The 22,196-nt window shown below is 36.2% G+C and overlaps 3 protein-coding genes across 5 annotated transcripts; 2 read left to right on the forward strand and 1 right to left on the reverse strand.

Annotated features, from left to right (window-relative positions):
* Nucleotides 1-7,516: 7,516 nt before the first annotated feature.
* On the reverse strand, nucleotides 7,517-7,867 carry LOC140870840 (uncharacterized). Its single transcript, XM_073273246.1, has one exon. The coding sequence runs from the start codon at nucleotides 7,865-7,867 to the stop codon at nucleotides 7,517-7,519; it is 351 nt and encodes a 116-aa protein (XP_073129347.1).
* Nucleotides 7,868-9,795: 1,928 nt separating this feature from the next.
* LOC140870841 (uncharacterized) lies at nucleotides 9,796-10,269 on the forward strand. The gene has a single exon (XM_073273247.1). The coding sequence runs from the start codon at nucleotides 9,796-9,798 to the stop codon at nucleotides 10,267-10,269; it is 474 nt and encodes a 157-aa protein (XP_073129348.1).
* Nucleotides 10,270-12,124: 1,855 nt separating this feature from the next.
* On the forward strand, nucleotides 12,125-21,231 carry LOC140870843 (uncharacterized). 3 transcript variants are annotated; one of them, XM_073273250.1, is made up of 10 exons: nucleotides 12,125-12,568; nucleotides 14,053-14,153; nucleotides 14,239-14,611; nucleotides 17,303-17,660; nucleotides 17,772-18,118; nucleotides 18,238-18,292; nucleotides 18,513-18,574; nucleotides 18,678-18,784; nucleotides 18,877-18,964; nucleotides 20,493-21,231. In XM_073273250.1, exons 1-10 carry the CDS (start codon nucleotides 12,446-12,448, stop codon nucleotides 20,796-20,798), a joined length of 1,920 nt encoding a protein of 639 aa, XP_073129351.1. In that variant the 5' UTR covers nucleotides 12,125-12,445; the 3' UTR covers nucleotides 20,799-21,231. The 3 variants fall into 3 exon arrangements, with proteins under 3 accessions (XP_073129351.1, XP_073129350.1, XP_073129349.1); XM_073273249.1 differs by having other exon boundaries at nucleotides 17,303-18,100; nucleotides 20,493-21,230; XM_073273248.1 differs by having other exon boundaries at nucleotides 17,303-18,118; nucleotides 20,493-21,229.
* Nucleotides 21,232-22,196: the final 965 nt, after the last annotated feature.

A 22,196-nucleotide genomic window follows, 5' to 3' on the forward strand; every position in this document is an offset into this window, starting at 1 on the left:
TTCCACCCTCAATCCAATAACAAAAAGAAATCAAAGAATTTTCCTGATCTTGAAACAAGTAACGAATTTTGGAAAATCCACCTCTAGCTTACAATGAAACTAGCAGCAAAGATTCACGAGATAAACAACTGATCGCAACGGGACCTTCAAAAAACTTGTTTCTGACAACCCACGAGGATAATCAATTGGGCGCGCGTCTTCTTCGCAAAATAGGGCATAGGCGCGCAGAGATAAAGGCATGGGCGCTCCGCAGCTTCGAACTTGGTCTTCAATTTCTTCACTTTCTTGACCTCCTTTGACCTTAATAAGATTATAACATCCTCCAAATTGGATATCAAGTATTCCAACGTCCTCTTGTGAATTTATAATCAATGATTGAAGTGATTCCTTGAATTTCTTGCCTCAACCTCCCGTAATTGGTCCTCTTGGCATTTCCAATGGGTCCTTAGCCTCCTCAGCAACACGTGAGCCATCCATGATCGCATCCGTATGTGTAGATGATTTTTCATGATTTACTTGGAAAAGATTCATTAGAGAAAAAATCTGATACATTTGATTTCTTTTAGAAATTGGTTATAAAGATTATCAATTTGCACAATTTATGTAGTAGCCCGACTCTTAATTAAGTTAATCAACTGCCTAAACATGATTAAGAGTTCTTAAGTGAGTTTAAGAAGTTGAAATACAGATTCGGAATGATCGGAAATGGTTCCAAGGGCTTCAAATTTGTGGATAGTTCGGAAGCTCCGAAGAGAAGTTCGAAAGCACCGAACCAGCTCGAAAGCAGCGGTGTACTTCGGATGTAGAAGGTGAGTTCGGAATCTCCAAACTCAAGATCGGAAGACCCAATTGCCTTTGGTTAGAAAGTATGGGCTTTCTGATTGGTGACTTGACGTGAAATAGTTCAGAAGGTCCAAACTCCATCGATAGTAGTGTGTTGTCCAATCAGGGACACACATTCATTGGATAGAGATCGGAAGCTTTGATGGAGAGATCGGAAGATCTGAAGTCCGATCAGAAGGTTCAATCGAGGGATCTGATGCGATCATGGAAAGCTTGTATGCAGATCGTATTGCGGAGAATGTGAGAGATCCATTAGAGTTTCTAGAAGGCCCAGTTACAAGGAGACGAGCTAAACAGTTCAAGGAAGCTTTTCAAAATATGTTGATAAATTATCAAGGGAGTGACGGAATGCTTAGAGTTTGTTCCGAGGAAACTTGTAATGTCCTTGAAGTGCACGGATCCTAGAAGAAACAGTGGAATTATCAAAGAGGAAATCGGACAAAATAACTCGCGCCCCAGCGGGAGATTTCCGTGCACGAGCGCGAGATGAAATTCCAGAAACCATGTTTTTCGGGCGTGCTTGAGCTAGCACAACCCACGCTCCAGCGCGAGAGAAATTCCAGTGAAGGCCTGCGCGCTCGAGCGGGTGTATATCGCACTCCAGCGCAAATCGGCGTGTTAAACACACTCGAACGTGTTTTGTGTGTGCGAGATTTTGATGATATTTTTTCATCTTGCTTATTTTAAGTGTTTTGATTTATTTGGAAACTTTTCCATGATATCTTGTGATATCTTTAGTATTATTTTATATCTTTTGGAGTTGTATTATAAATAAGATTGATACATTCATTATTAAAAAAATTAATTAAGAATTCATTATTGATTTTTATCAGTCTAAAATTCTCTCAAGAATTTTATTGAAGTCTTGGCTTTGTTCAAAATCAAACTTATCAAAGTTTTTAACTTTGTGACGTTTGTCAATTGTTTTTCATTGAAGATTTTCAGATACAAGTTATCTGAAGGTCTCCTTGAATTAAGTTGTTTTGTAATTTTCGTTGTTAATCGTTTATCGATTAAAGGTGGAAATTCAAATTCTATATTTTGTTATTTTCTGTGTGTTTATACTTGTTTTAAAAAGATCAAAAACATCAACTGAGTCTTGTGTTTAATTTATATGAGAGAACGAATTGGTTTATTTTCGTGTTTACTTTTCATTAATCAACCAGATTCATATCATTTTACATCAGAGACAAGGTTCTTTGAGACAAGTAAGTATTTTTTTCAACAATTTGTTTTTCTTATCTGGTTTTTGTTCTTCGTTCTTCGTTCTTCATGCTTCGTTCTTCATTTTCGTTATTCGTTCTTCATCTAAATATATTCTTTGTTAAGCCTTCGTTGTTTCTATATTGTTGCCCAAGTTTCGTGTCTTGTGCTATAAGTTATCTCAAATAAAAAAAAAAAGAAAATTTTCGGTCAAAAAAAAGAGAGGTACCAAAATTTGCTTAAAATATATATATATATATATATATATATATATATAGTGGAGCGACATAACTTGTGGCAAAATTCCAGTCTTGTGTTCATCTTTGGGTGCAAGTCTAGTTGTTTATCCATAAGTTCTTGTTACTTGTCTTTGTTCGTTCTTTCGTGAAGTCAATTTTCCAGCATTTACAAGTTTTTAACTTGAAGGTTTGATCTTTACTCCACAAAGAAAAGCCTACCATATATCTGAGTGAAAAAAAATTAGAGTGTTTGAGTGATTCTTTTGAAGTGACTTTTGAGAACATGGGTGGGAAAATTTTATTACTAACATTTTCTTGCAGGTACAATGAATCCTAATAAATAAGTAGGGGAAAATTTGAGCCAAGGAATTTCTAAGGCTCAAATGGAGGTGTTGGTGGGACATATGACTAGAATGATGAGGTCGGAGTTGGAGCCACTACATGAGAGGATGAGTAAGTTGGAGGAAGGTAATAGTAGTGGGAGTAAGAGTAAAAATAAGCATGGGATGGATGTATTTGAGGGTGAAGGTGATGAGAGCCATGATGATGATTGGGAGAGGGAAAGGCTAGGACGTGGAGTTGGTAGAAATAGGCGGGAGGCAGTGCAAGGAAGATATACTGACGAGGGTAGAGAAGATCCAAATATTAGCAGTATTAAGATGAAAATTTTTGTCGTTTCATGGGAAGTCTGATCCAGAGGCATACCTAGAGTGGAAAAAATGGGTAGAGTTCTTGTTTGACTGTCATCGCTATTCTGATCTTAAGAAAGTGAGGTTGGCAGTGGTGGAGTTTGTGGATTAAACATTAATTTGGTGGGATCAGCTTGTTACCACTAGGAGGAGGTGTGGAGAGCAGCCTATTGAGACATGGGATGAAATGAAGCGGGTCATGAGGAAGCGATTTGTGCCTAACAACTATTACCGTGAGATGTTTAGGCGATTGCAGACCTTGAAGTAGGGTTCTAGGAGTGTGGAGGATTACTTCAAAGAGTTGGAGACCACGATGATCCAAACCAATATTGAGGAAGACAGTGAGGCTTCAATGGCACGTTTCATTTGTGGTTTGAATAGAGTGATACAAGATCATGTGGAGCTTCGTCATTGCTTTGATCTTGATGAGATGGTGCAGACGACCATGAAAGTGGAGCAACAGCTCAGGCGGAGAGGAACTAGTCGAACTACATCAGGTGGAGGGTTGTCGACCTCTTGGCGTTCAAACGTTGCAAAACGGGAGGATAGCAAGCCAGTGTCCAAACCAAAAACTAAAACCAAACGGGAGGCGCCAAATCAAGGTAAATCTGAAACTTCGTCTAAGCCAAGGAAGAAATTTAATTCTCCCATCATACTCATCTCAAATTGCTCCTGCATCCACTTAGAAAATTTCTCGCATAACCGAGGATTAGTTGATCCAAATATGATATCATCTACATAAATTTGAACAAGTAAAATATGATCTTCTTTGACAAATTTAAATAGAGTTTTATCTACTGTTCATATGACAAAGTTGTGATCTAATAGAAATTGTGATAATGTGTCATACCAGGCTCGTGGTGCTTTTTTTAAGCCATAAAGAGCTTTATCAAGTTTAAAAACATTATTAGGAGTTGAGGAACCGATAAAACCTGGTGGTTGCTCAACATATACTTTTTCTTGAAGTAGCCCATTGAGGAAAGCTGACTTAACATCCATTTGATAGACTTTAAAGTTTTTGTAAGCAGCATAGGCGAGAAATATCCTGATGGCTTCAAGCCTTGCTACTGGGGCGAATGATTCGTCAAAGTCAATACCCACCTCTTGTCTAAATCATTGAGCAACCAATCTGGCTTTATTTCTAATCACCGTTCCATTCTCATTTAATTTGTTACGGAACACCCATCTATTGCCTATGATATTTTGACTTTCCGGTCGAGGAACTAGATTCCAAACATTGTTTCTTGTGAACTTATTTAGCTCATCTTGCATTGCATCAATCCAGCTAGCATCTTGTAATGATTCATCTATGTGTTTGGGCTTTAGCTGTGAAATAAATGCTACATGCAATAGTTCATTAATCATTTGATTACGTGTACGAAGAGGGGCAATAGGGTTACCGATGACCAGCTCGGGTAGATGATTTTTACTCTACCGAAGATTTGGTCCAAGGGGATTTGTTCCTGTTAAAGTGTCATCCTCATTCCTAACTAGGTTATCAGGCTCAATAACTTCTTCTCTGTTTCTCTGTTTGTCATGATCTTGATCTATTCTTCCTTCATTTGGTTGAATGATCTCTTCTACTGGTTCATCTCTTGTGACAGGAATTTCATCACTGTCACTTTCATCATTGAGAACAGTTGATTCTAGCCGATTTGTTATATCTTTGATATGGGTTAGAGGCTTATCTGCACATATAGTGGTTTCATCAAAAATAACATGAATGGATTCCTCTACTGTCAGTGACTTTTTGTTGAATACTCGATAATCTCTACTGATAGAGGAATATCCAACGAATATGTCTTCTTCTGCTTTAGCATCAAAGGCTGTTAAACGATGTTTTCCATTATCATGGATGAAACAAGTGCAACCAAATACTTTAAAATAAGAAACATCGGGTTTTATGCCATTCCAAATCTCATATGGTGTTTCGTTGTGCCTCTTGTTAATCATAGATCTGTTTTGAGTATAACATGTTGTATTAATTGCCTCTGCCCAAAGTCTTTGAGATACGTTAGAATCAGCAATCATAGTTCTAGCTGCTTCTTTAAGAGTTATGTTTCGTCTCTCAGCAATACCATTTTGATGTGGGGTTCGAGCAGCAGATAACGCATGCTTGATTCCCTGGTCATCTAGATAGGATTCAAGGGTTTTGTTTAAAAATTCAGCGCCTCTATCACTCCTGATCCGATCTATCCTAGTACGTTTCTCATTTTTCAAACGTTTAAAAATCTTTATCAGGTGAGTAGCTGTTTGATCTTTGGACGATAAGAAGATTACCCAAGTAAATCGAGAGTAGTCGTCCACAATTACTAAGGTATATCTCATTCCCCCTAAGCTCCTGACCAGTATAGGACCAAAAAGATCCATGTGTAACAGGTCTAAGCATTTAGAAGAACATATATACCCTTTAGTTTTAAAAGTAGCTCTCACTTGTTTGCCCTGCTGACAAGCTGAACAAACACTATTCTTTTTAAAATCACCTTTAGGCAGGCCAAAAACCAAATCATGTTTACTCGGATATCTAATGGACTTAAAGTTTAAATTATTGAGCCGTTTATGCCATAACCACTGCTTATCATTTTGAGCAACAAAACAAGTAGGAACTGACGGTTGTTCACTTTGCCAATTTAGCCTATAAGTATTTTATTCTCTTAGTCCGGTTAACATAACATCACCATTACTAGATTTGATAAAGCATGTGTGCTTGTGAAATTCAACATTGTAACCATTATCACATAGTTGACTGATGCTGATCAGATTATAACATAGGTTATCAACAAGCAATACGTCATTAATAATAATGTTACCGTGAGTAATCTTACCCTTACCCACAGTCCTACCCTTTGAATTATCACCAAAAATAATTTTAGTCCCTTTGTATCGTATGATTTTGGATAGTAGATTTTCATTTCCAGTCATGTGTTTAGAGCATCCGCTGTCTAGATACCACGTTGTCTTTTCCATTGGACTATTCTTCTCGACTGATTTTACTGATAGCACCTGCAAGAATAATATATAACCATGGTACCCTTATCTATTTGGGTCCGAACTGGATTAGACATTTTGGGACCCACACCTGAATTATTCTAATAGTTTTACCAGTGTGTGCATCTACAAATGAGTCGGTCGAGGTGTATGACATGTACTTGTGTGTGATATGGATCTTACAGTGTACTGCTTGAACTTTTGATCTTTGTTATCTAGTCTGTATCGTTTTTGAACAGGCATGCAATTGAAGTGCCGGTTCTGTGTCACCTGATGACTCCTGTACTTGGGTTGACTTGGTTCAAACCTCGACTGCTTCAACTTAGATTGGTTTCCCATTCTTTGTTCATTCAATCTAGATTTATTCCATTTCTCTCCTTTCCTTGGAATCTTAGGCTCCACATATCCCAGTCCTTTATGCTTTCCTTTGCTCTCATATCGACTTGACTGTTCATTATAGATCTTTGGTTCAGCATGTTCATATATCGTACTAGATCAAACAAATCTAATTACATTACGATCGGTCCTACTAGAATACGATTGAGTATTTTCCTTCGAAACAATACATTCATTTGATCCATATCCAATACCGGTTTTATCATCTGCTTGTTTCTGGTTCTCATGTATTTTATCAAATGAGGTAGAAGCCTTATTCCAAGAGTTGATTGTTTTAAGCAACTTTTGATTTTCATACAAAGTATCTTGGAATACACGTTTCATATCATCATTCTCAGCAGCTAAAAGGTTTAGCTTTGTCCTTAGACCATCAAGTTCTTTTTGCTGTAAACAGATAGATTCCCTTGACTTATCAATGAGACATGCTTTTTCTGTCTTTGCTTCCTCGAATGATGTAGAAAGCTTCTTATACTCGATGACCATCTCATTAAGTGCTTGGATGAGTTCTTCTTGTGTAAAATCAGACGTGTTAAAGTCAAATACCTCAGTGTTGTCTTCATCATGTTGAGAGTTGGCCATGAGACACTGAACTTGCTCTTCCTTGGTTTCTTCGGATGAGCTATCTGTATCGGATGAGTCAGACTCTGTTTCTGCCCATTTTCTTTTTCCTTCGTCTGCAACTAGCACTCTTTGTTCCTTCTTCTTTCGGAACGTTATTCTTCCTTCTTTTTCTTTCTTTTTCTCATAATGTTGCTTTCTTTCTTCGTTCTTGGGCTTAGTGCAATCTGAAATGAAGTGGCCTTGCTTGCCACAGTTAAAGCATGCAGGATCATCCTCTGTATGGTCTTGTTTATAATAAGGTTTAAAATTTTTATTATTACGCATAAATTTTCCAAACCTTTTGATAAATAGAGACATTGCTTCACCACTCATCTGCTCAGTTGTCTTCTTTGCTGATGCTTCCTCAGTCGGTTGAGGTGAGACGGTTGACGTCAATGCCTTGGTGGGGTTTGATACTGATGGTTCTTCCTCTGTTCTGATTCCGAGTTCAAACTCATATGCTTTAAGATCTGCAAATAAGTCATGGAGTTCTAGTTTGTTTAGATCATTTGATTCCCTCATGACTATGGTCTTGACATCCCATTCTCTAGGTAGTGCTCACATAACCTTCAAAGCAATTTCACGGTTAGTGTATATTTTTCCGAGAGCAATCAATTCACAGATAATATTGCTAAATCTTTCATCAAACTCAGTCATGGTTTCTCCTGATTTTATTTTGGCATTGTCAAACATTTGAATGGCTACAGCGAGTTTGTTTTCCTTGGTTTGATCGTTTCCTTCGCACAGTTGAGTAAGTTTTTCCCAAATATCTTTGGCAGTAGAACATGTCTTGATTTTGCTGAACATGTTTTTATCCATCGTTTTGTATAGTATGTCCTTGGCTACGTTATCGAGATTTGCTTTATTCTTGTCTTCGTTAGTCCATTCTGCTCTAGGATTTTCAACCATCTACGGCTCTCCACCTGAAATGGATACAATAGTGTTGATTTTGCGAATCTTCATGAGTCCATCAGTGATAACGTACCACATGTCATCATCTCGAGCAGAAAGATGTGACTGCATACGAATTTTCCAGTCATCATAATCTTCTTTCGAAAACATAGGAATTTTATTTAGAGAAGTCATGATGAATATCAATTGATAACAGAAAAACCCTCTCTGATGCCACTTGTTGGGGATCGAATACGTGTGTAGAGGGGGGGGGGGGGGGGAATACACACTTATGATAATCTTTAATTCTAATGCAATGAGATTGAGCAAATGTTAGTTTACTCAACCGATTTTCTGTTTTCTTGCTAGAAGTATAAGAGTTACTTATGATAGTGCGAAAATAGCTCTCAATATGCTAGTTGATAATAATGGAATATAGTAATGCAGTAGCGTAAATAAACACAGATATGTTTCTGGATGTTCGGAGCTCAATCTCCTATGTCACCCCTTCTTCCTCCTCGGAAGGATCCACTAGAAGACTTTGGTTATTACAACATCTGCAATACACCCGATCCAAGTTAGGACTTATCCAATGCCTAAGATGGAACTCCTAGATTCACAGTGATAAGATTTAAAGCTCTTATCAAACTCTTCTTCAGTTGATGATGATGAACGTCTAAGTTTCTTGAAGACTTAGACTCTCAAATCCTTTGTAGCAGATAGTGTTCTTCAAAAAATATGATTTGAGTGACCCTTGAAAAGATCTCTTTGTAGATCGGATATTCTTTTTGGCTAAGGGTTGAATGAGCGCTCAAGTATTCAAAGTAGATTCAAGAGCTCAAGTGTGCGAATTCTTTGTAATCGTGGGACACTATTCTTGTAGAGAGATTCTGATATTTATATTGATCTTCTCCAACGTCTTTCTCTTCTTTCAACGGTAGGGAAGCGTCTGTTGTCAGATATAATAGTATCTTCTGAATATCTCGTACTGGGAGCGCCTTTAATAGTCTATTCAATGTGTCGCTCACATTAAATGTTATTTATGGCTTTCTCACTTTATCATACGGCTCCTTAAATGCTTCGTCCTTTGCATTTAAAGTTGTCTTGTCAACTTTTCGAAACCTGGGAATCTGTGAATTCTAAATGTAGCGTGTAGCTGACCTTCTTCGAAGTTCAGTAGATATCTTAGTAGGTAGATATTTCTGGCTCGTTTGAAAAGTAGCGGTTGATATGCTTTGATCAGCTGATACTGCTAATTCCAGTTGATATCTCTTGGTCAGCTGATGTCTTGACGTCGGTAGATGAGCTGTGCATTCGAGTAAATGGCGACCGTTCTAAAACAACGATATATTGTTTTCTTATCACCAAAAGTTAGGATTCAACATTCGGTATATAAATAGCATACCGATTATACCAAAATTTTACGGTATACCGATATACCATTTTATACTGAAAAAAATCTTATATGTTTTTAAAAAAATTAAATTTATTTTTTATTAATATTATATATTTTTCTTTTTTAACAATAATTTTCGGTATTTCGGTATACCGTATATATCAAAATTTTGAAATGTCATACCGTTATCATATCGAAAAATTCGGTATTAATACCGTACCGTACCGGACAAAGAAAATTTCTAATAGTTGCTGTAGATTATTTAACCAAATGAGTCGAAGCTGAACCATTGACCAAAATATCTGAAAGAGACGTAATAAATTTTTTATGAAAGAATATAGTATGCAGATTTGGCATTCCCCAAACCTTAGTTTCGGATAATGAAACTCAATTCTCGGGAGGGAAGATAAAAGATTGGTGCAAAGGACTCTCCATCAAGAATTTCTTCACTTCTGTCGGGAATCCTCAAGTCAATGGGCAAACCGAGGTCACGAACCGAACCATTTTACAGCACCTCAAAACCTTCCTAGGCAATGCCAAAGGAAAATGGATGGATGAGTTGCCAAGTGTTCTATGGGCATATCGAACCACTCCATGCTCTTCAACTGGAGAATCTCTTTTCAACCTGGCCTACGGAGCGGAAGCGATGGCTCCTGCCGAAATTGGAGAGCAATCATGGCGAGTGAAACAGTACACTTCATCTGGGAATAACCAAGCCCTCCGAATTTCATTGGGCTTGGTGGACGAACTGAGAGATGAAGCTTCGACACGAGCCGAGAGATATCGAGCTTGTATGACTAAAGCATATAATGACAGAGTCAAAACAAGATCTTTTCAAGTAGGAGACCTGGTTTTGAGAAAATCTGACATCTTGAAGTCTGTGGGTAAATTGGACCCAAAATGGGAAGGCCTGTACAAAGTAATTGAGATTGTGAAGATGGGAACATATCGCCTCCAACATTCAGATGGAAGAATACTTCCCAAACCTTGGAACGTGGCCAACATGAAGAAGTTTTATGCATAAACTGCAACTCTCGCCAATAATAGAATAAATTTATCTTTTTTGTTATTAACATATTTTCCTTATGTTTTCATATTGCAATTTTGTGATACATTTTTCAACTAATTTGATTATTTTGTTATATAAGCAGATTAATTTGTCGAAAACATATCATATCTCCTCTTCTATACTAACTCTTACTTACGACATAAACGTCATAGACCCTAGCAATCATTAAAAAAATTTCCAACAATAAGAGGCTTGGCCAGCCCCACGGGACATTTGAACTTATGACGCTGTAAGAGGTCAGGACGAAATAATAATATTACAAGTCCCGGGGTACCTCACCACGTACCAAGTGGGTATAGGACTTCCCCATGAGACAAAATCTTGGGAGACTGATCCCCTCCCAAGTACTCCAATATTAAAGCGATAGTATTTTATTCATCAAACAAGTATGCAATAGCAAATTCAAAATGCAAAAGAGATATGATAATCGACAAACAAATTCTAGGACTTTGACTTTGTTACAAAAAAAATTGTCCAAAAGTGGCAAGAAATAATAAAACTAAACTGCTCCACGGCTCCAAAGAGTAGTCTCCATGTAGCTTTGACAGACACCCGTTGTTATTGATTATATAAGCTAAAAATTCGAACGCAAAACTTCGATCATCTCCTCAAATACATGACAGACTTTTGTCAGGGAGTGGAAACACATATCTGAAATAGGGACTGAGGAACAACTTGAGTTTGCTAATAGAGGTTTAAAGACAATTTCCCCGAAGAAGGAGGAGTAAATAATAAATAATAAAAACAATAGTAAATAGTAAAAATTAAAAAAGCAAAAAAACCAAATGAGAAAAAAACTAATAAATAAAAGTAAGAGTAACCCAAAAATGAATTGGGGAGTAAAGGAAGAAAGAGAAAAAAAACAAAAAATAAAAAAAATGAGTGACACATGTCACCTTTTTAGGGTAGGAGGAGTATATCTCTCGGAGTAGTATAGACTCCCTCAAGAAATGCATAATTGGAATTATTTATTTAATTTAGGTGATTTTCATAGCTAACTAAGCTACCACAAAATGACATAAAAAAATAGTTGCATTAACAAAAAATGGGGACCATGAATTTTTATTTTAAAAAAAGTCATCAAAATTGCAAAAAAATGACAAATTAAACAATAAACTTACTAGTTCCCTGAGTTTACTGCCCTCGTCACTTCTTCGTCCCTATTCGTCCGTGGTTTTGTTGGTTCTGTTGGTCGATCGATGCGGTAAGATGAGTTGAGGGTCTTTGGTGTGGTTAGAGATTTAAAATATTGAAATTGAAGTAGAGTTGTCAACTCATAAGAAAAAGACAAAGAAAATAAATTAAAAAAGGAAAAAAATGTAAAATTGTGAATTAGAGAGTGAGAAACAAATTTTATTTTGTATCAGGGGATTCTGACATGCGAACTGAAAATATTTTATTCCAATTTTTCTTATATTCAAATGTATAAGGATTTTAAATTCATGAATTTCAAATATATTCAAATGTATTTTTTTTGTATATAAAAGTAGCAACATAAATTTCAAATCTACTCATTTTCATGTTTATATGATATTTCATGTTAGTTAGGATAGATTTCAAGTCCATCAAATAATGAATTTATTTGAAATGCATTCTAATATAACTAATGTGTAAATAAGTAGTGTATAAATTTAAAATTTGATCTATTATTTTAATGTTAACAATTAAATGGAATCGAAATCCATACCATCCAGCACAAAATTAAATTAAATTAAACTAAAAATTAAAAATTGGTTTATTTGCTTAATTTGTATATGTCATAATTCAAAAGTCAGTAGTAGATATACTAAAAATCAGAATACACCTTAACGAGGGGTTCCTTGCAGCCCTTTTCACTCCGCGCTTCTGGATTCTCTTCCCTAAATCCCTAAACTTGATTTTGTTCTAAACCAATTTTTATTTTTATTTACTGTTAAGTGAAAAGCCCTAATCAATATCTATCTGTGGAACGATTCGGCGCATTCTTAATTTCTAATATTTTTCTTTTTCGGGTTGTCTGTTGTATTATTTCATTTCTTTTGGACGGAGGGCTTGGGATTTTTGGGCATTGAATCAAGTGGTCGGAGTGTCATCAGTGCAATTCTGATTAGGGTTTTAGGTACGCTATTGGGTTCGTTTGTGGAGTGGATTTATGGCGGGAGATGAGCGGACGTTTGGGGGTGAATTCTCAGACGAAGGAGTTGCACGGCTTCGAGCGCGAATCAACGAGAAGCTCAAGGATTTTATGGGTGACTACACTGACGACACTCTCGTGGTATGATGTTGCTTCGGTTGTTTCTTGTTTTTGTTTTTAAAATCTTCGGGTCACTTTCTTTGCTGATGATTTTGTTTTTAAACTTGTAACACTGTTGAAAATTCTGGCTTTGCGGTTAGAAGGAAATTGATTCTAGATCAATCATCGAGGTCATATCTGTGCTGAATGGTTTATAGAACAAACGTGGAATGTGGCACCTCATTAATTGTTGCGATCCCAAGTTTGTTCCCCAGTCAATTGGAGTGTGGCTCATAAGTAAGTTTGAGAGGCCACCCATCCAATATGTGTTTGTTTTACCTTTGAGGTTTTCTATTGAGTTGATGACCTAATATTGATACTTTGGTTGAGAATATATTTAGAAGGGTCTTTTGGGAAAAGAACTGTATTTGGTAACTGCTGGTAAAGTGATACATTATAGGCTGACTTATGGTGTTTGTGTCGGATAGAAATAGGTGACTGAGTCTGCAGGGGTTTATCAATGCTGCCAAAATATGAAGGTTTTCCAACTACCTGATGAGGTTTTGGTGTATGAATAGTTCTGGTACTTGATCAATATAGTAACACGTGGCTGTTTATATTATACGAACAGCAATAGAGATGCTTCTTTGCTAAAAGTATTCATTCCATTACACACCATTCAAGGAGTACAATGTACTATTTAATACAAAAGAAAATAAAACTGTCTTGTTGTGAATTTAATTAATGATGACTAGTTGTGCAACAATGCATGACATGAGAATTTGAAGTGATACGATTATATTTTTTATATTTTCTTCGATTCATTTTCTTATTGTTGCACTGTTTCGCACCTCCTGCTCTTCTAAATTGTCAGGTGAAATCAGTTGTCGGTTGATGGACAATTGCAGATGATCGATTTGCTTTATATTATGCTTACTTTCTTGCAAAGTTTCTGGGAAATCCAACGCACGAATAACGAAGAACTGCATGCATGCACATCATTTTCTTTGTAGTTGTGGTTTTTAGTGCTCACATTTTCTTTCTCCTGATTTCCCTTTCTTTTGCTATCTTATTGCTAGATGAGCAAAAATGGTGAGGCTCGGTCAGAAGAGTTTTTGCTGTTTTTTGTGCCCATCTTTTGCTTGTAGAAAGAGGTCATGATATGAGCTGATCACTCTAAATTTGAAGCAGATGTTCTAAATGGAATGAAATTTAGAATGATTGCTTGTCTAGTTTATAAATCTTCAACCAACTTAACTTGATTGCCTCTGCAATATTTAAAAGATGAAAATTATGATGATTGTTTTTATTTTTTTGGAAGTCGCTTTGCGCTTGAAGCCCGAGGACACTTGAGTGCTTTAACGCGCGTTGCGCTTTTGACAACTATGCATGTGCCTAACCTTATTGTACTATGCAAATATTTGACATTCATTAGTTTTTTTATTGAATCTCATCTATCATATGTTATTAAGTCAATTTGCCAAATTCTTTGCACTTATCATTGATCTTATGTTATTTGGCTATAGGAATATGTTATAGTCTTGCTAAAAAATGGTAGGCGGAAAGATGAAGCAAAGTGTGAGTTAAATGTCTTTCTGGGAGACGACAGTGACACATTTGTATCTTGGTAAGATTATTTTCACCTGCTAAATGTTCTTCATGACGGCAAACATTTTACCACTCTCGTTGATCAATATTATTGTTTTCCTCAGGCTCTGGGAACATTTAGGATCTCATTTAAGTCTATATCTGCAACCCTCGGCACTTCATCCAGATAGAGCCCCTAATGTGAAGTCCTCAGCAGAGAAACAATCTGGGAAAACAGAGTTGCCGCATACTTCACCTGAAGCTGAGAAAAGAACTTCTGATAAAACATCTGGAAAACGTTCCAACAGGGAAGGGAAAAGTTTAGAGAGGGACGAGGATGAAAATGTACTCCCCCTTTCTAGAAACTCTTTCGCTGAGAATGTGCATTCCAAGGATAACCATCCTCGTCGCAGAGTTGATCGAACTAAACTGTCTCGTTCACCTAGGTCAATTACACAGAAGAAAAGAAGGCAAACTGAGGAGCAACGTCCAAGAAAGGTGATTTATTCCCCTCCGAGTTCCATGCTGCCTGACCTTTTCAATTTGCATTTTTTAGTTGAAAATTCTGAATTTCTTTCTTTCTTCCATATAGTTAAGAAATAGGATTTTTTATATGATATTTTAAACCGAAGTTTTCTGAGAGTTTCCATAATATGTTGCATCACCCCTTTTGTGATGTAGTTTCACTTTAACAATTGACCAACAGCAATAGACGCGCTAGTTTTCACCATGATAATTTGCTAATTCTTAATTCTGTAACTGTGATCATTTGGTGGACGGTGGTTGTGTTTATTGTACTGATGGAGCCATGTGGGAAGGTTGTTATAGGGATGTATCCTTTATGTAATCGCATAAATGCATGTTTCTTGATGTCAATATATAGAAATTATACTCTGGAAGTTCTCAGTTACGTTTCTTCTTGTTCGTATCTTTGTTTCTTTGGCAAAGTGTGTAGTGGTCTGCACAAAATTAGCATGAGGCACATTTTTGGTATATTCCGATGACTTGTATTGTATGGCCTATTGATATTGTTTAAATGTGAAACCAGATGTTGATTCCTGAAATGACAAGACTTGTTATTTTCTCTCTTTTCCTCTTTTTGCTGAGTTTTTGTTTATTCATTCATCAAGATTTGAAATAGGACGTAGAGATTTGATGAAACCGTTGAATCCATAGGAACAATAAGAGATTTTGATTAACATCGGGAGTAGAGTTGAGAAAAGGTGCCTCCTATGGCAGCGCGATGTTTTTGGCTCCATGTAAAATGTGCAATAGGTAAAAGATATCATGTGTACCTAACTATTTGAAAACTGACCCATTGGGGACGAGAAGTCAACCTCATGTTGTTTGAGAAACTTCTGTATCATCTATTCTGTTACCCGTAGGGTCTAAAACAAAACTTTTAATTTGTTAAAAAGGAATTTCAAGCAGAGTAAAAGAGCCGCAGCAATAAAATAAATACATCAGGATATCACATTGTTGTAAAGTGTATAACAATCAAGCATAAAGAATTTAAGAAATTACTGCCACAGCACCCCCATGTTTTTGGTTTATTATTATTATTATTATTTAGATATTATAACATTAGCATGTGAAGCTTGCATAGATTAAATTTCTTTTAATCAATACTCCAACACATAGGCTAGCTAATGTAGCATTAATTAGCTGTTGTATCCATTCACTCATCTTAATTTAATTAACTGCAAAGTCCCATGTCTGGGTAAAGATATTAAGTGAATAATGATAAAAGAGTGAATTAAAAAAAAATAACTCCTTGAGTAATTTATTTCACCCTTCTCAGTTTCTGAACAATATACCATTACGGTGTATGCTTCAAATTATGGTTTTTAATTACGTTTTACACATGAAACATTGTCACGTTGGAGGTTAGTTTTGTATGTGAAATGTATATTCTATGTTTCTCGGTGCAACTGTAATAGGTCGTGAAAATTGAATCACCGACACTATCAACGCAAGATGCATAGACATTTCATAATTCAATGATATAGACTGATGTTTCATGAATGGCATGCTCTCAGGTTAAATGACTAATCACAAGATGAATTGAGATAACTGACATGGTCCATGAACTGAAAATGGTCTTTGCATCTAAAATTATTCATTATGTGATGAATATTATACTTTATCAAAAAATTTCTTTATCCAAATGATTATTTGATTTTGGAGAGCAAATTAATTTTAGAATCATTGATTATGTTTGGTTGATTCTCTCCTCTCTCCACCTTTATTCCGTTGGTTTATGGAAAAAAATGGCCTTATTTTTTAAGAATATCCTCCGAATATTTCAAACACACTTTATTGTTGATATCAAACCCACCACCTGATTTTTGCTCAATATTTACTGAACAAATCTGTTTTCTATTTATTTTCCAAATAATATTTTTTTAAGAAACGAGATCATATTATATATTTTTTCCAAAAATAATTACCCAACAATCAACATTAATCATTTATTCATTTCTCAATACATCGACTCTGAACACATGATATATTTATCACCTTTGCAAATGTTTTTCCCTTTTCTTCTTCCGCCTTAATTTTATTGAAGAATTTTAAGCGAGAAACCAACCTAGTACAGGGAGTATATTGTCTTCATTTGATATTAGGCTCCCTAGAACCATTGTACTAGGTAGGGGTCGCATTCTATGAAAATTCTCTCGTTTTATTTTATACTACTTCATGGATCCATATTAATGTTTCTCCCCCTGTACCTGTAAATTGGTTGGTCCAAATTTTTAGTAATGAAGTGCTAGGGTGCACGTCTTCACCGTCGTAGCTATTTTCCCATGTATGAAACTGACTTCAGTCAAGAGTCTTTATGCATTGCGATATAACTTACATTGTTATTGTTTACGGTACTTTTGCATCTTTTATTGTCCTGAGGTCTGGCTTCGTTATAATATATGTCATTTTTAATTTCATTAGTTATGTCCTCCCTTTTCGTAATCCTTGGATGAAAAATTTCTACATGGGCTCTGACATTTTTTTCTTTATTGGCATTGTCTAGGACCAATAAAATATTTAATCAATTTCTGCTATTCATTCTTTTTCTTTTCATGCTTCATGTAGCAGTAGTTCTTGACTTATTTCTAATATTCTTTGCTCAATATGCCAACAGAAACTGCCCCTTCTTTATTTCCATTTTTCTCACTTTTTTCACATTGGCAGAGGAAAATTTCGGAGACCATCAGTGCCCCAAAAAGGTTGTTGCAGTTTGCAGTACGAGAAGCCGTTGGTACTTCCAGGCTGGCAGAACCTTCCCTCAAACGCCTACGTTCTGTTATTTCCTCTTCGACAGAGGATGTTTCCCCTAAAGAACATCCACGGAGAACTAGACAAGTGGCTGGATTACGTGCCGACATGTCAGCTGCTATTAAGGCTGTAAGTGATGCGGTGAAAGATCTGAGCAAAGATAGGCCATCGCGAAATGTGTTTGATAGGCTTGATCATCCTACTTTTGCTTCAAACATTATCAATCAAGAAGAATTCAGAAATATTGTTGATGAAGCTGATTTTGTTAATGGAAGTGAGGATTTTCCTTCTACTTATGATCCACATAATGATGGCATGGTGCAACAAGATGGGAGTACTTCATCCTTTGATGACAACCCTGTCGTGGCTTCCGATTTTGGTGTAGGTTATGATGATTATGATGATGTGATGGGGCAAAGAGTGACTAATATGTCAGGCTTGTCCAGAGGAAAATTGGCAGATAACTCACAGTCTCAGTATGGTGCAACTCATAATTCTGAAGGAAGAGCACGTTGGCCACATCAAGATCGTCTTGTGGATATGCATAGTAAATCTTTCAAGATTGCTTCATCTTCAAACATGAACACCTTGAGACTTTCGCAATATCAGGAGGCTAGGGAGGGATCTAAGATGCATAATCTTGAAGATTTCATAGATAACGATGCTTTGGTTGCTAAATCTGAAGCGTGGATGACAAAAGAAAACAACTCCTTAGTAGGTTTCAATGGATACGTAAGATATCTGAGTAAAATAATGCTTGTGTTTTTGTCTCTTGCTTGTTTGTCATAATGGGCTGTTTTATAGTCATTATGCATTTGTTCACCTATCTCTTCTGGCTTGCTCTTCTGTAGGCACAACAAGGTATGGATCCTAAACATGAACTACAAACGACTCCGGCACCAATTGGTAAGCCTTATTTTTCCACCATCCTAGTGCATCTTTAATTTTCAGAAGTCAGAACAGGTGTGAGAGCATATGCATCAATTTAAAACTGATGTTTGCTTCCAACTTATGTGGTTTTGGCGGTGGTGTCATTTTTTTACCTGTTAAAATTAATGGTTGCTTCCAAATCATGTGGTTTTGGTATTGTAGTCCTGGTTTGATATTCAAAGTTTAAAATATGCAGGATTATATTCTACAGGTGGGCCTACAGAAGATGCTGATTCTCGAACCATTTTTCTTAGCAATGTAATCACCTGAATCTTGATTCTAAACATTCTGATTTGTATGGACTCTGTGTTCTTCATTCTATTACCTTTCTTTGTCGTTGACATATTATCCCCTGCATTAGGTTCATTTTGCTGCCACCAAGGATAGTCTTTCTCGACATTTCAACAAGTTTGGTGAAGTCCTGAAAGTAATTATTTTAACTGATCCGGCCACCGGGCAACCGAAAGGGTAAGGTTTCTTGTATGCATCATTTCCATTTATTAATACTTTCACCCCACTTTTTTTTAATAAAAGAATCCTGAAGTATATTGCTTATTCAGATCAGCTTATATAGAATTCATGAGAAAAGAAGCGGCTGAGCATGCTCTGTCTTTGGATGGTACCTCTTTTATGTCTCGGTTTCTCAAGGTGAGTGACTGAAGGATGCTAATGTCATTTATTTAGTTGATGAATGTCCATCCTTTTTTGAGTTCTGTGGCTGCATGATGAGTTGACCAATTTGGTCTCTGATATATCTCTTGTATATTGTCTCCGGTTTGTTTGGTTGCCTTTTTACTGGCTGAATTTGGGTTTTTCCCCTTTGTTTTGTTGTTGTGAAAATCCTGTTCCTCCTGAAAAAACAGGAACTTCCTCAGGCTGAAATTTAATTTGTTGCCTGTAGATGATGTTTCGATTGGTTGGATGTGCACTAATCATCTAACATTTACATGAAAACTTCTTTCTTCACCAAAACAAGTGAGTAGCCACCTCCATATGCAGATAAGCGTATGGCCATGAAATTCATCTGATATATGTTGGAATTTCCAACAGATTGATTGTACATTATAAAAAAAAAGAAGAAAAACTAGTGAATAAAACCCTCGCTGTGTAAATGTAAAGATGTGAAATAAACATTGCTGAAATAATAATTACCACAACAACAATGATGATGATGATGATGATGATGATGATTCTTTATTCATGTTATTTTTAAAAAGTGAAGATATACACATCTACGGTGCAAAAAGTCGCTGTTAAAATTTGGAACTTTATGGTAGCACAGTTTCTTTAGTTCTCTCATTTTCAAGTTTCACATATTGATTGAAGTCGACTTATTCTCTTAAAGTTTATATTTGGAGCTCCCTGCAAATTTAGTTTCAAGAAATTTTTTATCTTTAAAAGTAGAATTAATGAGTGAAATACATTAATTTCCCACAGTATCCTTGAAGTGCTTTTCTTTAGAAAGTTGAGATTGAGGTTAGTTTTGTTTGTTTATGTTTTGAGTTGAAACATAATTCTACGTGGTGACTTCTGAAATACCTTTGTATCATTTCTTTCTAAAATTCAATAGTATCGGATTTTGGGTCTCTAAATTGCTCTCTCTTAATGTTCAGAGGGATATTTAAGGAATCAGAACCATAGGCTGTAGGTATGGAGCTTTGTTTTGGTCCATCTAGATGAATCATTTTCCTAATTGTTTAGTTGAAATTGGGGATCCAGAATCAAGAAAAGGTTCCCAAACCTGGTAGGACTACGCATTAAGTCAGATACCATAATTTTGTGTAACTCCGTGTATGGCAAGAGAGATGGTCATATGAACATCAGACAATCATCACCAGCCAGTTCTCGATTTCATATCATCTCTTAAGAATGTAGTGTTCATCTATGACTGAAAGTGAGAGGAATTATAAATTAAAATTGAAATATTATGATAAATCCAGAAGAGAAGATAAGAACCTTTAATAGAAGTTTTTAAAAAACAGTTTATTCCAAATGCCAGATTGAAAGCAAAATAACTTTAGCAACGTTTTTCCAAAAAACTGGATTATAAAAAATTCTCCGTTGAACTGAGGTTATGCGCTGATGGTCTTTTTCTTTTTCTTTTTCTTTTTTTTTTCCTTTGCATTTAACAATTGTTTTGAATGAATCTGACCTGTATACGTCTGATAATCCACAGATTGTGAGAAAAGGTTCTGTTCAACCCGAAGCTGCCTCTCTTCCTACATGGCCTCGAGTTGCTCGAGCATCCCCATTTACTGTTCCAAGATTTAGCAGGGGTCCTTTTGCTAGAGGTATACCCGCATTATACAGGTCTCGTGTACCTAGCAAACCCATCGCTAGGAGTTTTCAGTGGAAGAGAGGGGCCACCTTGACTGAGACCTCAAATCAGGCGTTTAACAGTATGGTTCAACCTTCGACTACCCGTAGCCTCACGTATGTTCGAACAGAACCTAAGGCTAATGGAAGTTCTGGCACCGCTTAGTTTGACCAATTATTTTTTGATGGGGCGTCAAATGCAATGAAGTGCAATTTCGAACTTCAGGATAAATGTTGAACCGGCTTTATTTTCCTACTAAGTTTTCTTGGGTCGTGAGATAAAAGGCTGCACCTGGAGTCATGGGATACATGCGATGCTCAGAGATGATGTAAATGGAGGGACATGGTTTTCCATAAGTTTGCTCTATTTCTTAAAAGTTTTTCAGGTGATCGGCAGTATCTTCAACGGTTTATGCGGTACAATTTAGTCATTTACGTAGCAGCATTGAAACAATTCTTGGCTAGATTTTACTCTGTGAATACGAGATGGTATCACCCAGGCGATATTTTTTTATCACTTTTTTCTTTGCCTTATCTACGTGAAAATATGTATTAAAAAAAGGCAATAATAATAATAATAATAATAATAATAATAAAGAAAAAAAAAGAGGAAGATTAAAAGACATCAAGTGTTATTTGCTTTGTACCTCTTGAAATTGATGTGCGCATCCCAACCCAATTTACCATAGGGATGAAAACATACTGAATGAGGTTGGTAGTAGATATCGTTTTATATTTGAATTTTTTGCAGGATCGGAGCTCCATTGGAACTTTGGAAGTCAAAAAATGAGATGCTTTCTATTTGAATTTGACTCGAGCTCGAATTTAAGTTTGATTCATTTTGTTCTTTTAGTCGAGTGCTGTTGACTCGAGCTCGAATTTAAATTTCATCACGTTTAGCATTTGATGCATCTAGTTGACTTGTAACCAACAATTTCCACATAGCTTCTTCCGACAACTAGAGCCATTTGGCTTGTTGAAATATCTTTTTATAATTGATACTTCTATATCAATCTTTTACTTGGAGAAAGGCAAATATAATACCACAGTATAGCAAAATTTTCGTTATTATGTAATGAGGACGATCTCATGATAATGGTAACCAATTTTAAAATATGCGAGATTAGTTTCGGAGAATATCTTTTGATGTAATTGCCAAGATGAGAACATCTCATGGTTTGTGAGAATGAGAAATACTGAGATATATATTTGGTTTTTTTCAATGATGCAAGATTTTTTTATTAAATGTAATTTAAAAAAACATTTTAATTGCACAAATAATGCATGGTGGGGGGTGAATCAAAAATACTTTAAAACGCTAACTTGAAGAGTGGACGCTGCATTATTTTAATGGCAGCGTCCGTTCTTCAAAGAAGCGGACGCTGCCTATGTGGCAGCGTCATATGCATACAATGCATGCCCTAGTATATTTTATTATTATAATATCAGCGTCCGCTAAGGCCAATTGCGGACGTTGATTATTCACCATCCGCCTTCCTCTCCTGCGGACGTGATTTTTAGAGACACACGAATAATTAAATTATCGAGCACGCATAAAATCCCC

Source organism: Henckelia pumila, unplaced genomic scaffold (assembly GCF_033568475.1).
Source record: "Henckelia pumila isolate YLH828 unplaced genomic scaffold, ASM3356847v2 CTG_270:::fragment_1, whole genome shotgun sequence".
In the NCBI taxonomy this organism is placed as follows: Eukaryota; Viridiplantae; Streptophyta; class Magnoliopsida; order Lamiales; family Gesneriaceae; genus Henckelia; species Henckelia pumila.

Excerpts from the sequence above, each read along its gene's own strand:
- LOC140870843 (XM_073273248.1), top strand. The coding sequence starts at position 12,446 with ATGGCGGGAGATGAGCGGACGTTTGGGGGTGAATTCTCAGACGAAGGA. Across the intron at positions 18,575-18,677 it reads GAACCATTTTTCTTAGCAAT|GTTCATTTTGCTGCCACCAA; the intron begins GTAATCACCTGA and ends CCCCTGCATTAG. Across the intron at positions 18,785-18,876 it reads GCCACCGGGCAACCGAAAGG|ATCAGCTTATATAGAATTCA; the intron begins GTAAGGTTTCTT and ends TTGCTTATTCAG.
- LOC140870840 (XM_073273246.1), bottom strand. The coding sequence starts at position 7,867 with ATGGTTGAAAATCCTAGAGCAGAATGGACTAACGAAGACAAGAATAAA.
- LOC140870841 (XM_073273247.1), top strand. The coding sequence starts at position 9,796 with ATGGATGAGTTGCCAAGTGTTCTATGGGCATATCGAACCACTCCATGC.